The sequence below is a fragment of the Haemorhous mexicanus genome, chromosome 32 (genome assembly GCF_027477595.1).
Source record: "Haemorhous mexicanus isolate bHaeMex1 chromosome 32, bHaeMex1.pri, whole genome shotgun sequence".
NCBI classification, from domain to species: domain Eukaryota; kingdom Metazoa; phylum Chordata; class Aves; order Passeriformes; family Fringillidae; genus Haemorhous; species Haemorhous mexicanus.
Window position 1 is genome coordinate 940,446 of NC_082372.1, and position 12,773 is coordinate 953,218.

At 58.1% G+C, this 12,773-nt stretch overlaps 1 protein-coding gene across 4 annotated transcripts; it reads left to right on the top strand.

Moving 5' to 3' along the window:
* Positions 1-227: 227 nt before the first annotated feature.
* FLOT1 (flotillin 1) lies at positions 228-12,198 on the top strand. 4 transcript variants are annotated; one of them, XM_059871576.1, is made up of 12 exons: positions 241-409; positions 1,009-1,084; positions 1,165-1,255; positions 2,617-2,760; positions 4,328-4,447; positions 4,912-5,007; positions 5,788-5,940; positions 6,849-7,030; positions 7,728-7,773; positions 9,113-9,250; positions 10,240-10,395; positions 11,445-12,198. In XM_059871576.1, exons 1-12 carry the CDS (start codon positions 367-369, stop codon positions 11,532-11,534), a joined length of 1,335 nt encoding a protein of 444 aa, XP_059727559.1. In that variant the 5' UTR covers positions 241-366; the 3' UTR covers positions 11,535-12,198. The 4 variants fall into 4 exon arrangements, with proteins under 4 accessions (XP_059727558.1, XP_059727560.1, XP_059727561.1 ...); XM_059871575.1 differs by lacking the exon at positions 1,009-1,084 and having other exon boundaries at positions 228-409; XM_059871578.1 differs by lacking the exon at positions 2,617-2,760 and having other exon boundaries at positions 238-409.
* The last annotated feature ends 575 nt before the right edge of the window (positions 12,199-12,773 follow it).

The window sequence follows — 12,773 nt, forward strand, 5'->3', positions numbered from 1 at the left end:
ATGACCACGGCCTGGCCGTGGTCTGGAGCTTCCCAGGCCCCGTCACTGCCCTCACCTCCAAGTTCATCCCGAACTGAAAATGTTCATTTCCCAAGGAAAATACGAAAATCTGAGCAGGGCGCAGCCAATGGAGCGCCGGGAAATCAGGACGTAACAAGTTGCTAGGCAGAACAGATTTCCCTTTCCCGCCCTTGGCTCGGCAGCCAGTGGGAAACCGTGTTTTCGGTGACGTCACCGCGCTAATGCGGAAGTGGCGAGCGCGGGAGCTGCCGGGATTGGGGCGGCGGTCGCGGATGGCGGTCGGTCCCGATCGGCCTCGATCGATCCCCATCGATCCCCATCGAGCCCCGGCCCTCCCCCGCCGCGATGTTCTTCACCTGCGGCCCCAACGAGGCCATGGTGGTGTCGGGTGAGTTCGGGGGACCGGGGGCTCCTGGGGACCCCCAAAACTCCCGGGAACCCCCAAAATCCCCCCAAAATTTCCAGAAAATCTCCAGAATTCCCCCAAAACTGCCGGGGAAACCCAGAATATCCCAAAACCACCCGGGGACCCCCAGAATTCCCCCCAAAATTCCCGGGAGCCCCCCAAAAACTTCCTGAAATCCCCTGAATCCCCTCCAAAAACCTCCCGGGAACACCCAGAATTCTCCCCCCCGGCCCAAAATCTCCTGGGAACCCCCAGAATCCCCCAAAATTTCCCAGGAATCCCCAGAATCCCCAAAAACTCCCAGAAAGCCCCAAAATCCTCCCCAAACCTCTTCTGGGACCCCCCCAAACCCTCCCCGAGGGTCTCCCCCATCCATTCCGCACCCTGGGACTCCTGGGGACTCCCCCAGTTCCCCCCCCAGATATCTTGGGGTTCCCCCTGACCCACCCGAGCCCCATTAAACCCCTCCAGGGACCCTCCCCAACCCCCTCCCGGGGATTCCTGGGGGTGTCCCCGTGTCCCTCCGGGGTTTCGGGGTCCCCCCGGGGTTTCGGGGTCCCCCAGCTCTCGGTGCCCCCCAGGTTTCTGCCGCAGCCCCCCGGTGATGGTGGCCGGGGGCCGGGTGTTGGTGATCCCGTGCCTGCAACAGATCCAGCGGTGAGGAGGGGCCCGGGGGGGTTTTCTGGAGTTCGGGGGGGGTCCCCAGAGATTTGGGGTGACCCCCCCGGCTCCCCCAGGATCTCCCTGAACACGCTGACGCTGCCCGTGCGGAGTGAGAAGGTTTACACCCGCCACGGGGTGCCCATCTCCGTCACCGGCATCGCACAGGTACCCCTGGAATGCCCCAAAACACCCCCAAAAATACCCCCAGAATACCCCAAAAATCCCCTCATGGGTCCCCAAAACAGCCCAAAAATCCCCCCCAAAAATCCCCAAAAAAATCCCCCCAAAAACACCCCAACAATCCTGTCCTTGGCCCCCAAAACTCCCCCCTCGGATTACCCAAAACCCCTCTCCTGGGTACACAAAAATCCCTAAAAAATCTCCCGTCAAACCCCCAAAAATCCCCTAAAAATTCCCTCCTGTACCCCCAAAAATCCACCATCAGAACCCCCCAAAATACACCCAGGACCCCTCAAAATCCTCCCCGGGATCCCCAAAATGCCCTTTGGAACTCCCAACCCTGCCCGGAACCCAACACCCCACTGGGTCCCCAAAAGCCCCATTCAGAACCACCAAAATCTCTTTGGGAATCCCCAAATATCCCACGCGGGTCCCCCCAAAACCCCCTCGGGACCCACAAGCCCACACTCTGAACCCTTGAAATCTCTTTGGAACCTCCCAAAAATGCTCCGGGACCCCCAAATCCCCCCGGGAGGCCCCAGACCTTCCCCCGCGACTCCCTTGCCTGAACCAGCCAGGGTGGCATTGCCCTTTTAAGTGGGATTGGGGCGTTCTTAAAGCGGCGATGGTAGCGGGAAGCGCAAAACAACGCGGGGGGGGTGGGGGGCGGTGGGGGGAGGAGCCCTTTAAAGGCGGTTTGGAGTAGTGGGGCCCACCTGAAACATTTATAGGTGTTAAAAACACTCCTAATAAAGACATTTAGGAGCGGGGCGTCCCTTGAAAGGAGCTTGAAGTTTTGGGGATCCCCAAACCCCTGGGATGGGAGGGGGAATGCCCCTTAAAGGGGTTTGGAGTGGTGGGGACCCAAAAAATCTTCAAGAGGGGAAAAACCCTTAAAAGACCCATTAAAAACCTTAAAAGCCTTTAAACAAGCTGTAAAATCCTTAAAAAAATCCTTAAAAAACAAAAAGGGTTTGTGATGGGGCAACCTCCCTAAACCTTTCTTAAAGGGGTCGAGATCCAAGCCTTAAAGGGGCTTGGCGTGGTGGGGACCCCAAAATCCCACTGGGGGGTCTTGACCTCCCTTAAAAGGAGTTTTTTGTGGGTGGGGACCCCTTTAAGGGGAGTAAGACCTCCAGAAACCGGCTGGGGATGGTGGGAACCCCCAAACCCCCTTCAAGAGGACAGGACCCCCTAAAAGGTCAGTGCTGTGGTGGTCCCCACCCTGTCAAGCAACGAGCTTCTTAAAAGGGCAATGCCACACCGACCCCTTAAAGGGGCCACACACATTTTAGGGGGTGCCAGGGGTGGCTGGGGGGTTCCCAGGTGATCCCAGACTCCCGCAGGTGAAGATCCAGGGGCAGAACAAGGAGATGCTGGCAGCTGCCTGCCAGATGTTCCTGGGCAAGTCGGAGAGCGAGATTGGCCAGATCGCCCTGGAGACGCTGGAGGGCCACCAGCGCGCCATCATGGCCCATATGACTGTGGAGGTGGGGCTGGAGGGAGCCACACTCTCTTTGGGGAAGCCACATCCCTCCCAAAACAGCCACACCCATTTGGGATGGGATGTGGCCCCTTTAAGAAATCTCAAAAGCCATGCTTTGATGTGGCCATGCCCACCTGGATGGACACTCCCCCTCAGGAACAGCTCAGCATCCCCCATTGGGGTGGGATGTGGCCCTTTAAGAGACTTCTCCCCCATTTGACCTATAAGCTTCATCCCTGGAGGATGAAGCTTATAGGTCACACCACACCCACTGGTGAAACCATGTCCACAAGATGTCACCCTTTTGCTAAAGCCCCACCCACCAGCACGAGATCATTCTTCCCTGGCCCCACCCCCTCTAAAGCCACATCCACACCTGCCCCACCCATACCCTAAGCCCTGCCTCCCTTTTGACCCCAGCCAGTGTAAGCCCCACCCTAACTCAAAGCCACATCCACCGACTCCGCCCCAGTACTCAAGCCATGCTCCATTTCCCCCCTCCTTGTCAAGCCACAGCCCAGCTCTTAACTTAGGCCACGCCCACCTAGCTCCACCCAGTACAAACCACATCCATGGCTCCCCCTCTTACTCAAGCTACACCCATGTAGCACCATGCCCTTGTTAAAGCCATGCCCCTTTTGGGTCAAGCCACACCCCCTAAGCTGAGCCGCTCCCCTGACTCCACCCTGGAGTCAAGCCACGCCCACCTGGTCCCACCCCCTCATTCAATCCTGGCCCCTTTGGCTCATTCCAAGCTCCCTAAGCCTCAAGCCACACCCTCAAAACCAAGCCATGCCCACCTGGCTCCACCCCTTTGTTTAAGCCACACCCCTTAGTTCAAGCCATGCCCACTGTATCAAACCACACCCTCCTGGCTTCACACCTCTGTACAAGCCAAACCTCCAAAACAAAGCCACACTCACCTGACTCCACCTGCTTTCCAAAGCCACGCCCAGTTGGCTTAAGCCACACCCCACCTTAAGCATGACCTCACCTTGCCTAAGCCACACCTACAGAACCCAGCCACACCCCTTAGATCAAAGCCATACCCCCAGGACAAAGCCTTGCCTGCCTGGCACCACCCATTGCCTCAAGCTATGGTCCATGGATAAGCCACACCCACCAGCCCTGGGCATTTCTCTGCTAAGCCCACCTTATTTTGTCCCTGCCCCTTTGAGCCCCACCCCAATAAGCCCGGCTCAATTTAAACTCCACCCCTGTGGGCCCCACCCTGCTCAGCCCTGGTCCACTAAGCCCCACCCCTGCCCCACCCAATTTGAGCCCCACCTTGCTAAACACTGCCCAGTTTGAGCCCCTACTAAGCCCTGCCCAGTTTGAGACCCATCCTGCTAAGCCCCACCTAGTTGAGCCTCACCCATCTAAGCCTCTCCCCTTTTTAGCCCCACTCTGCTGAGCTGGGCCTAATTTTAGCCCATCCCTACTAAGCCTTGCCCCTTTTAGCCCACCCCACTGAGCCCTGCCCAACTTTAACCCCGCTCTCAGGCCCCGCCCAGCCAAGCCCCACCCCATTTAAGCCCCACCCTGCTAATTCCTGCCCTGGCCCCGCCCAGGAGATCTACAAGGACCGGCAGAAGTTCTCGGATCAGGTTTTCCGCGTGGCCTCGTCCGACCTGGTGAACATGGGCATCTCCGTGGTCAGCTACACCCTCAAGGACGTGCACGACGAGCAGGTGACACACCTGGGCATGGCTGGGGACACCTGGGGACACACCTGGGGACAGCTAGGATACACCTTGGATACAACAGGGGACATCTGGGGAGAGCTGGGACACACCTGGGGGGCAGCTGGAGATACCTGGGCACACCTAGGACACACCTGGGACACACTTGGAGATGCCCAAGGACAAGGTGGTCACACCTGGGACACACCTGGGCACAGCTGGGACACCTGAGGGGGCCTAAGACACACTGGGATACGTCTGGGGGAGATGGGGTGACACAGGTGTGACATAGGTGACAGGGAGGTGACGTGGGTGTGACAGGTGTATCCCTGTGCAGGATTACCTGTGCTCCCTCGGGAAGGGCTGCATGGCACAGATGCAGGGGTGACACAGGTGTGACAGGGAGGTGACACAGGTTTGACACAGGTGTGACAGGGAGGTGACACAGGTGTGACAGGTCTGTCCCTGTGCAGGATTACCTGCGCTCCCTCGGGAAGGGCCGCACGGCGCAGGTGCAGCGTGACGCCCGCGTGGGAGAGGCCGAGGCCAAACGTGATGCTGGGATCCGCGTGAGTAACACCAGGGACACCTGGGGACAGCTGGGGACATTGGGGACACACCTGGGGACATTGGGAACACCTGGGGGCAGCTGGGTCACCTTCCTATCAGTTACCCCCCAGTATTCCCAGTGCTCTCCCTGTGGCCCGCAGTTCATCCCAGTGCTCCCAGTACCCCTGATAGCCCCAGTACCCCATTCCCCAGTGTTCTCCCAGTGCTCCAGTGCCTTTCCAGTGTCCTCCCAAGTGCCCCCTTCATGTCCCATTCCAGTCTGTCCCGTCTCCTAGTGCCCCAGTACGCCATTCCCCAAACTGCCCCAGTACCCCCAGTGCTCCCAGTACCCCACTAATCCCACTCCAGCACATTTCAGTCCTTGTCCAGCCTCTCCCAGTACCCTCAGTACCCTAGTACCTCCCAGTGCTCCCAGTGCTTTTCCAGTCCCATTCCAGTTCCTCCCAGTCTCTCCCAGTACTCTCAGTATCCCCATTCCCCAGTGCCCCAACACCCCCAGTGCGCCCCAGTGCTCCCAGTACCCCATTCCCCAGTCCCTCCCAGTCCATCCCAGCCCCTTCCAGCTCCTTCCAGTCCTTCCTAGTCCCATTCCTGTGCTCTCCTAGTCCCTCCTAGTCCATCCCAGTTCACTCCCAGTCCTATCCCAGTCCCTCCCAGTCCAATCCCTGTGTTCTCCCAGTCCCTCCCAGTCCATCCCAGTCCCTCCAGGTTCCATTCCAGTCCCATCCTAGCCCATCCCAGTCCCTCCCAGTCCCATCCCAGTGCTGCTGTCCCCGCAGGAGGCGCGGGCGCGGCAGGAACAGGTGTCAGCGCAGCTGCTGAGCGAGGAGGCCACGGCGCGAGCCCAGCGCGACTTCCAGGTGGCCCAGGCTGAGTGCGATGGAGCCGTCAGCGCCCGCAGGGCCACGGCTGAGCTGGCCTTCCAGCTGCAGGTGAGGTCACACCTGGACAGGTAATACAGCTGTGATGGGTAACAAACTCATCTGGGGTAGGTAAAACACCTGGGACAGGTAACCAACATAGCTGGGACAGGGAACACACCAATGTGGGACAGGTAATAAAACACCTGGGACAGGTAACAAACACACCTTGGGCAGGGAACACTTGGGATTGTCACAGGGTCATGGCCTATCTGGTGTTTCAGTTACAGGAATCACACATCTGGGGACAGGTAACAAACACACCTGGGTGGGGATGGAGTGGGGGCTAGGAGCTCACCTGGAGCACCTGGAACACTCCAGAACACCTGGAACCTCCAAATCCTGGGGTTTCCTCCAAAATTCGGGTCTCTTAGGTCACCTGAGGATGTCCGCAGGCTGCCTGAAGTCCCCCTAGAGATACCTGGGCCCCTGCCTTTTGTCATCTGTCCCCCTTTTCCCTCCCCTGATGGATTTGTGACCTGTCCCCGCTGTCTTCCATTCATGTGTCCCTGTGTCACCTGTCCCTGTGTCCCTTGTCCCCGTGTCCCTCCCCTAATGGATTTGTGTCCTGTCCCTGTCCCCCTGTCCCTGTGTCACCTGTCCCTGTGTCCCTCCCTGGATGGGTTTGTCACCTGTCACTGTGTCCCCTGTCCTCATGTCCTCTGTCCCCATGTCCCTCCCTGGACGGGTTTGTGACCTGTCCCTGTGTCCCCTGTTCCCATGTCCCCATGTCCCCTGTCCCCGTGTCCCTCCCCTGATGGATTTGTGTCCTGTCCCTGTCCCCATGTCCCAGTGTCACCTGTCCCTGTGTCCCTCCCTGGATGGGCTTGTGACCTGTCCCTGTGTTCCCATGTCCCCTGTCCCCGTGTCCCTCCCCTGATGGATTTGTGTTCCGTTCCCCGTCCCCATGTCCCCTGCAGGCAGCCCGTTCCCAGCAGGCCATCGCGGCACAGCGCGGGGAGGTGGCGCTGGTGGAGCGGGCACAGCGGGTGCAGCTGCAGGAGCAGGAGGTCGGGCGGCGCCGCCAGGAGCTCGAGGCCACTGTGCGCAAACCGGCCGAGGCCGAGCGCTACCGGCTGGAGCGGCTGGCAGAGGCACAGCGGTGAGACTCCGCCTCTTTAAGGGTGTCCACGCCCCTCCGGGGATGAGCCATGCCCTCCTCCGCTCAGGTTGCGGGTGTTTTGGGGGGCTCCCGCTCATTGCCCTTTTAAGAGAACTGTTGCCTTTTTAAGGAGAAGCCACACTCTTACCGTGGTGGGTCCCACCAATGTAAGTGGGCCATTGACCCTTTAGGAGAAGCCCTGCCCTTTAAAGGGAGTCATACACCTAGTGGGCCCTACCATTAAAAGTGAAGCCATTGCCCCTTTAAGAAGGATACACTCCCTCATCCAGTCAGACCCATTGGGGGGGGGGGGTGGTCCCACCATTGCCCTTTAAGAGAAGTGCTGCCCCTTTAAGAAGAAGCCACCCTTTCACAGTGGTGGGTCCCACAACCTTTGTAAAGCCGTGGCCCTTTTAAGTGAGCCACGCCCCTTGAAACAGAAACCACACCTCATCCTAGTCAGCCACTATCACACCTTGGTGGACCCCATCAGTCTGTCTGTAGCCATAAGCCATTTAAGACACATGTTGCCCCCTGCCCTTTTAAGTATTATTGCCTTTTTTAAGAAAAGCCACGCCCCCTTCAAATAAACCACACACCCCGTTGGTGGGCTCGCTCATGTTGCACCATTGCCCCTTTAAGAGTGGCATTGCCCCTTTAAGAGCAGCCCCGCCCCCTGACTTGGCGCCCCCTACAGGACGCAGGTGCTGCTGCAGGCAGAGGCTGAGGCTGAGACCCTCAAGGTGAGTCTGGGGGTCCCAGAGGGTTTGGGGGTCACAGGTAAGATTTTGGGGGTCCTGAGAGGATTTTGGGGGACCCAGTTGGATTTTGTGGCCCCTAATCTGGGAATTTTTAGGTTCTCTGAAGGATTTTTGGCTCTCCTAGAATTTCTGTGGGTCCCAATCCTGTTTTGGGGTTCTCAATCCCATTTTCAGGGGTCCTGTCCTCCTTTCGAGGGCCTCTATCCTGTTTTGGGGTTCTCAATCTCATTTCCCATGTCCCCATTGCCGTTTCAGGTTCCCAATCCTGATTTTGGGTTCCCAGTCCCATTTCCGATGTCCCAAATCCCGTGTTAGTATCCCTGATCCCATTTCCAGTGTCCCCATTCCTGTTCCTGGGTCCCCGATCCTGTTTCAGGTCTCCAGTCCCGTTTTGGGTCCCCAGTCCCCTTCTGGGCCCTGATCGCATTCCTGAGTTCCCGATCCTGTTCCTGGGTCCTTATTCCATTTTGGGTCCCCAATCTCCTGTTGGGTTCCTGATCTCATTTAGGATCCCCAATCCCGTGTTGGTGTCCCCAGTCCCATTTTGGGGTTCCCGATCCAATTCCTGGGTCTCTGTCCCCATTTTTGGGTTCCTGATCCCGTTTTTGGGGGTTCTGTCTCTGTTCTGGGTCCCCAATCCCATGTCAACCTCCCCGATCCCCTTTTGGGTCCCCAATCCCATTTCCAACATCCCCAATCCCATTCGGTGTCCCTGCAGGTGACAGACGCTGCCTGTGCCATGGCCTCGCGTGCCCATGCCTGAGTTCCCAATCCTGTTTTGGATTTCCATGTCCCCCGTCCCATATCCAGTGTCCCTGACCCTGTTTCATGTTCCCAATCCCGTCTCGTGTCCCTGCAGGTGACAGGCACTGCCTGCGCTGTGGCTGTGGTGTCTCGTGACCGCGCCTGGGTTCCCAATCCCGTGTCGTGTTCCTGATCCCGTTTTTGGGAGTCCTGTCCCCATTTTGTGTCTCCAATCCCATTTCCAATGTCCTCAATCCCATTTTGGTTTGCCCAGTCACATGTTGTGTCCCAGCGGGTGACGGGTGCTGCCTGTGCCACAGCCGTGGCCTCTCGTGCCCATTCCCGGGTTCCCAATCCCATTTCCCTTGTCCCCAATCCCATTTCTGATGTCCCCAATCCCATTTTGGTGTTCCCAACCCCGTTTCATGTCCCCATAGGTGACGGGTGCTGTCTGTGCTGTGGCCATGGCCTCTCATGCCCATGCCTGAGTTCCCAATCCCATGTCAGGTTCCCGATCATGTTTTTGGGGGTTCTATGCCTATTTTGGTGTCCCCAACCCTGTTTCCTGTCCCCGCAGGTGACAGGCGCTGCCCGTGCTGCGGCCGTGGCCTCTCGTGCCCGCGCCAAGGCTGCGGCGGCTGCAGCCAAGGCCGAGGCCTTTGGGCAGTTCCAGGACGCGGCCGTGGTGGATCTGGTGCTGCAGAGGCTGCCCCAGGTGGGGACACTGGGGACAGCTGGGGACAGCTGGGCTCTCTTTAGGGACACCTGGGGACACTTGGGGGATGTTTAGGGGATGTTCTGGGGACACTTTGGGGATGTTTTGGAGACACCTGGGGACACTTAGGGACAGTGGGGACACTTGGGGATGTTTTAGGGACATTTGGCAACATTGGGGACACATGGGAACACTTAAGGACACTAGGGACACCTGGGGATGTTTTGGGGTTGTTTTGGGGATACCTGGGGACACTTTGGGGATGTTTTGGGGACACTTGGGGACATTTTGGGGGCACCTGGGGATACTTTGGGGATGTTCTGGGGACAGTTGGAGGATACTTTGGGGATGTTTTGGAAACATTTTTGGGACACCTAGGGACACTTTGGGGACATTTTCAGATATTTTGGGGACATTTGTGGAATGTTTTGGGGACACTTTGAGGACTCTTGGGGACATTTTGTGAACACTTGGGGACACTTTGGAGGGTGTTTTGGGGACATTTTGGGGACACTTTAGGCATGTTTTGGGGACACTTGGGGATGTTTTGGGGACGCTTTGGGATTCCAGATTTGGGCTGATTTTGGGGATCCCTGATTTTGGGATTCCTCATTTCAGGATCCCTGATTTGGGGCCGGGGCTGTTCTGGGGCTGCTTTTCGGATCCCTGATTTGGGGCCAATTTTGGGGCTGATTTGTGGATCCCTGATTTTGGGATCCCCGATTTGGGGCTAATTTTGGGGCAGATTTTAGGATTCCTGGTTTGGGGCTGATTTTGGGATCCCTGATTTAGGGCTGGGGCTGATCTGGGGCTGCTTTTGGGATCCCTGATTTGGGGCCAATTTTGGGGCTGATTTGGGGATCCCTGGTTTTGGGATCCCCGATTTGGGGCTGATTTTGGGATCCCTGATTTAGGGCTGGGGCTGATCTGGGGTTGCTTTTGGGATCCCTGATTTGGGGCCTGATTTTGGGATCCCGTTTTGGGGGCAGGTGGCCGAGGCGGTGGCGCAGCCGCTGCTGGGGACGCGCCGGGTGACGCTCGTGGGCGGCTCCGGGGCCGTCGGGGTGGCCAAAATCCCCTCGGAAATCCTGGACTTGGTCACGCGGCTGCCGGGGGCCGTGGGGGCGCTGGCCAGGGGCTCCCAGGTGAGCTGGGGAATTTGGGGGATTTTGGGGTCCCGGGGGGATTTGGGGGGTCCCAGGTAGATATTGGGGGGATTTTGGGGGTCCCAGGAGGGATTTGGGGGATTTTGGGCTCCCAGGTGAGCTTTATGGGGATTTGGGGGTCCGGGGCGGGGTTTGGGGCTCCCAGGTGAGCTCAGAGGATTCAGAGGGTTTGGGGGTGAATTTGGGGGTCCCAGGTGGAGTTTGGAGCACCCCAGGTGAATTTTGGGATGATTTTGGGGTGAATTTGGGGGATTTTGGGTGGTCCTGGATGGGTTTGGGTGTCCCAGGTAAGTCTGGGGAATCCTGGGAGGATTTTGGGATCCCAGCTGGATTTTAGGGGGAGTTTGGGAGTCCCAGGTGAGGTTTGAGGGGAATTGGGGGATTTGGGGGTGAACTTGGGGGATTTTGCGGGGTCCAGGGGGAATTTGGGTGGATCCCAAATGGATTTCAGAGTGAGTTTGGGGAATTTTGGGGGGTCCTGGATGGGTCTGGGGAGTCCCAGGTGAGTCTGGGGAATCCCGGAAGAATTTTGGGGGTCCCAGATGGAATTTGGGGTAAATCTGGGGGATTTGTGGGGCACCAGGGAGAAACCGGGGTCTCTGAGTGGATTTTGGGGGGTCCCAGATGGATATTGAGGGATTTTGGGGGATCCTGGATGGGTTTGGGGAGTCTCAGGTGGGATTTGGGGGGTCCCAGGTGAGATTTGGGGTGAATTTTGGGATTCCCAGGTAGATTTTAGGGTGAATTTGCAGGATCTGGGGGAGCCAAGGGGTATTTTGGGGGGTCCCTGGGGGTATTTTGGGGGGTCCCCAATGGATTTTGAAGGTCCCAGGTGAGTCATCCTGGGAGGATTTTGGGGTCCCGGGTGGAATTTTGGGGGTCCCAGATGGATTTTGGGGTAGATTTGGGGGGTCCTGGATGGGTTTGGGGGTCCCAGGTGAGATTTGGGGCGGATTTGGGGGATTTTGGGGACCCTTGGGGGGAGGTGACAACCCCAGGTCCCCCCTGTCCCCCCCTTGTCCCCTCAGGTGATCCCGACGGAGCCCGAGGGTGGCACTGGAGCCACTGAATCGTCTCAAAATGCCCCCAAAGTGTCCCTGAGTGCCAACCCCCAGTGACACCAAAGTGTCCCCAGGTGCCACCACCCCCTCCACAAAGAGCCACTGGGACCCTGCTGTGTCCCCAAAGTGCCACCCAAGTGCCACCACCCCTGATGCCACTGCATCCTGAAGTGCCACCAGTGGCTCCTGAGGCCACCAAGGTGCTACCAGCCGCCAAGTCCCTTTGTCCCCAGAATGCCACCACGCCTTGCATGTCCCCAAAGTGCCACTGCTACAGTGTCAGCATGCCCCGTGTCCCCCAAATGTCATCATGTCCCCCAAGTGTCTCTGTGGTGCCACCTTGTCTAAGTGTCCCAGAAGTACCACCACCCTGTGGTGTCACTTTGTCCCCAAAGTGTCACACCCAAATGTTATCATGTCCCTGAAATGTCCCCAAGGTGCCACCTGCAGTGTCCCACAAGTACCACCCCCAAATGTCACCAATGTTCACATAATGTCCCCAAGGTGCTACCATCCCCCCCATGTCCTCAATGTCCCCAGAGTTCCACCACTGCAGTGTCACCCTGCCCCGTGTCCCCAAGGTGCCACCTTGTCCCCAAAGTGCCACCACTGCAGTGCTATGTCAATTAAGTGTCCCTCTGGTGCCACCACCCTCAGTGTCTCCAAAGTGCCAGTACTCCCAGTGTCGCTGTATCAATAAAGTGTCCCCAAGGTGCCACCACAGCAGTGTCCTTGTGTCCTTTAAGTGCCACCGCCCCTGCATTGTCCCCTAAGTGCCACTGTGTCCCCAAAGCGTCACTCACGTACCACCATCCTCCCTTTCATCATGTCCCAAATGTGTCCTCAAGGTGCCACCACCTCCCAATGTCACCTTGCCCTCGAAGTGTCTTCGAAGTGCCACCACCCCTTGATATCCCTAAAGTGTCACCCTTGAATCATCATGTCCCCTCGTCCCTAAAAGTGCTGCCACCCCCCATGTCCCCATTCCCTGTAAGTGCCCACCTTGTCCCTTGTCCCCAAGGTGTTCCCAAAGTGCCACCACACCCTGGTGCCACCCGAATGTCCCCAGCCAGTGACATTCCCACACAGCCATCACCGGAGCCACTGACAAAGGGACACCCTGTGGACACTGGGGGAGAGGGGACAGGTGACATAGGGGACTCCCAAGTGACACAGGGACCTCTGAGTGACCCCAGGTGACAGTGGGGACCCTGAAGAGAGACACAGATGACATTGGGGACCTTCAGGTGGGGACATGGGGACCTCCAAGGTGGCAGTGGGGACCCTGAAGTGACA

Excerpts from the sequence above, each read along its gene's own strand:
- FLOT1 (XM_059871575.1), top strand. The coding sequence starts at position 243 with ATGCGGAAGTGGCGAGCGCGGGAGCTGCCGGGATTGGGGCGGCGGTCG. Across the intron at positions 5,941-6,848 it reads AGCTGGCCTTCCAGCTGCAG|GCAGCCCGTTCCCAGCAGGC; the intron begins GTGAGGTCACAC and ends TGTCCCCTGCAG. Across the intron at positions 7,031-7,727 it reads CGGCTGGCAGAGGCACAGCG|GACGCAGGTGCTGCTGCAGG; the intron begins GTGAGACTCCGC and ends CGCCCCCTACAG.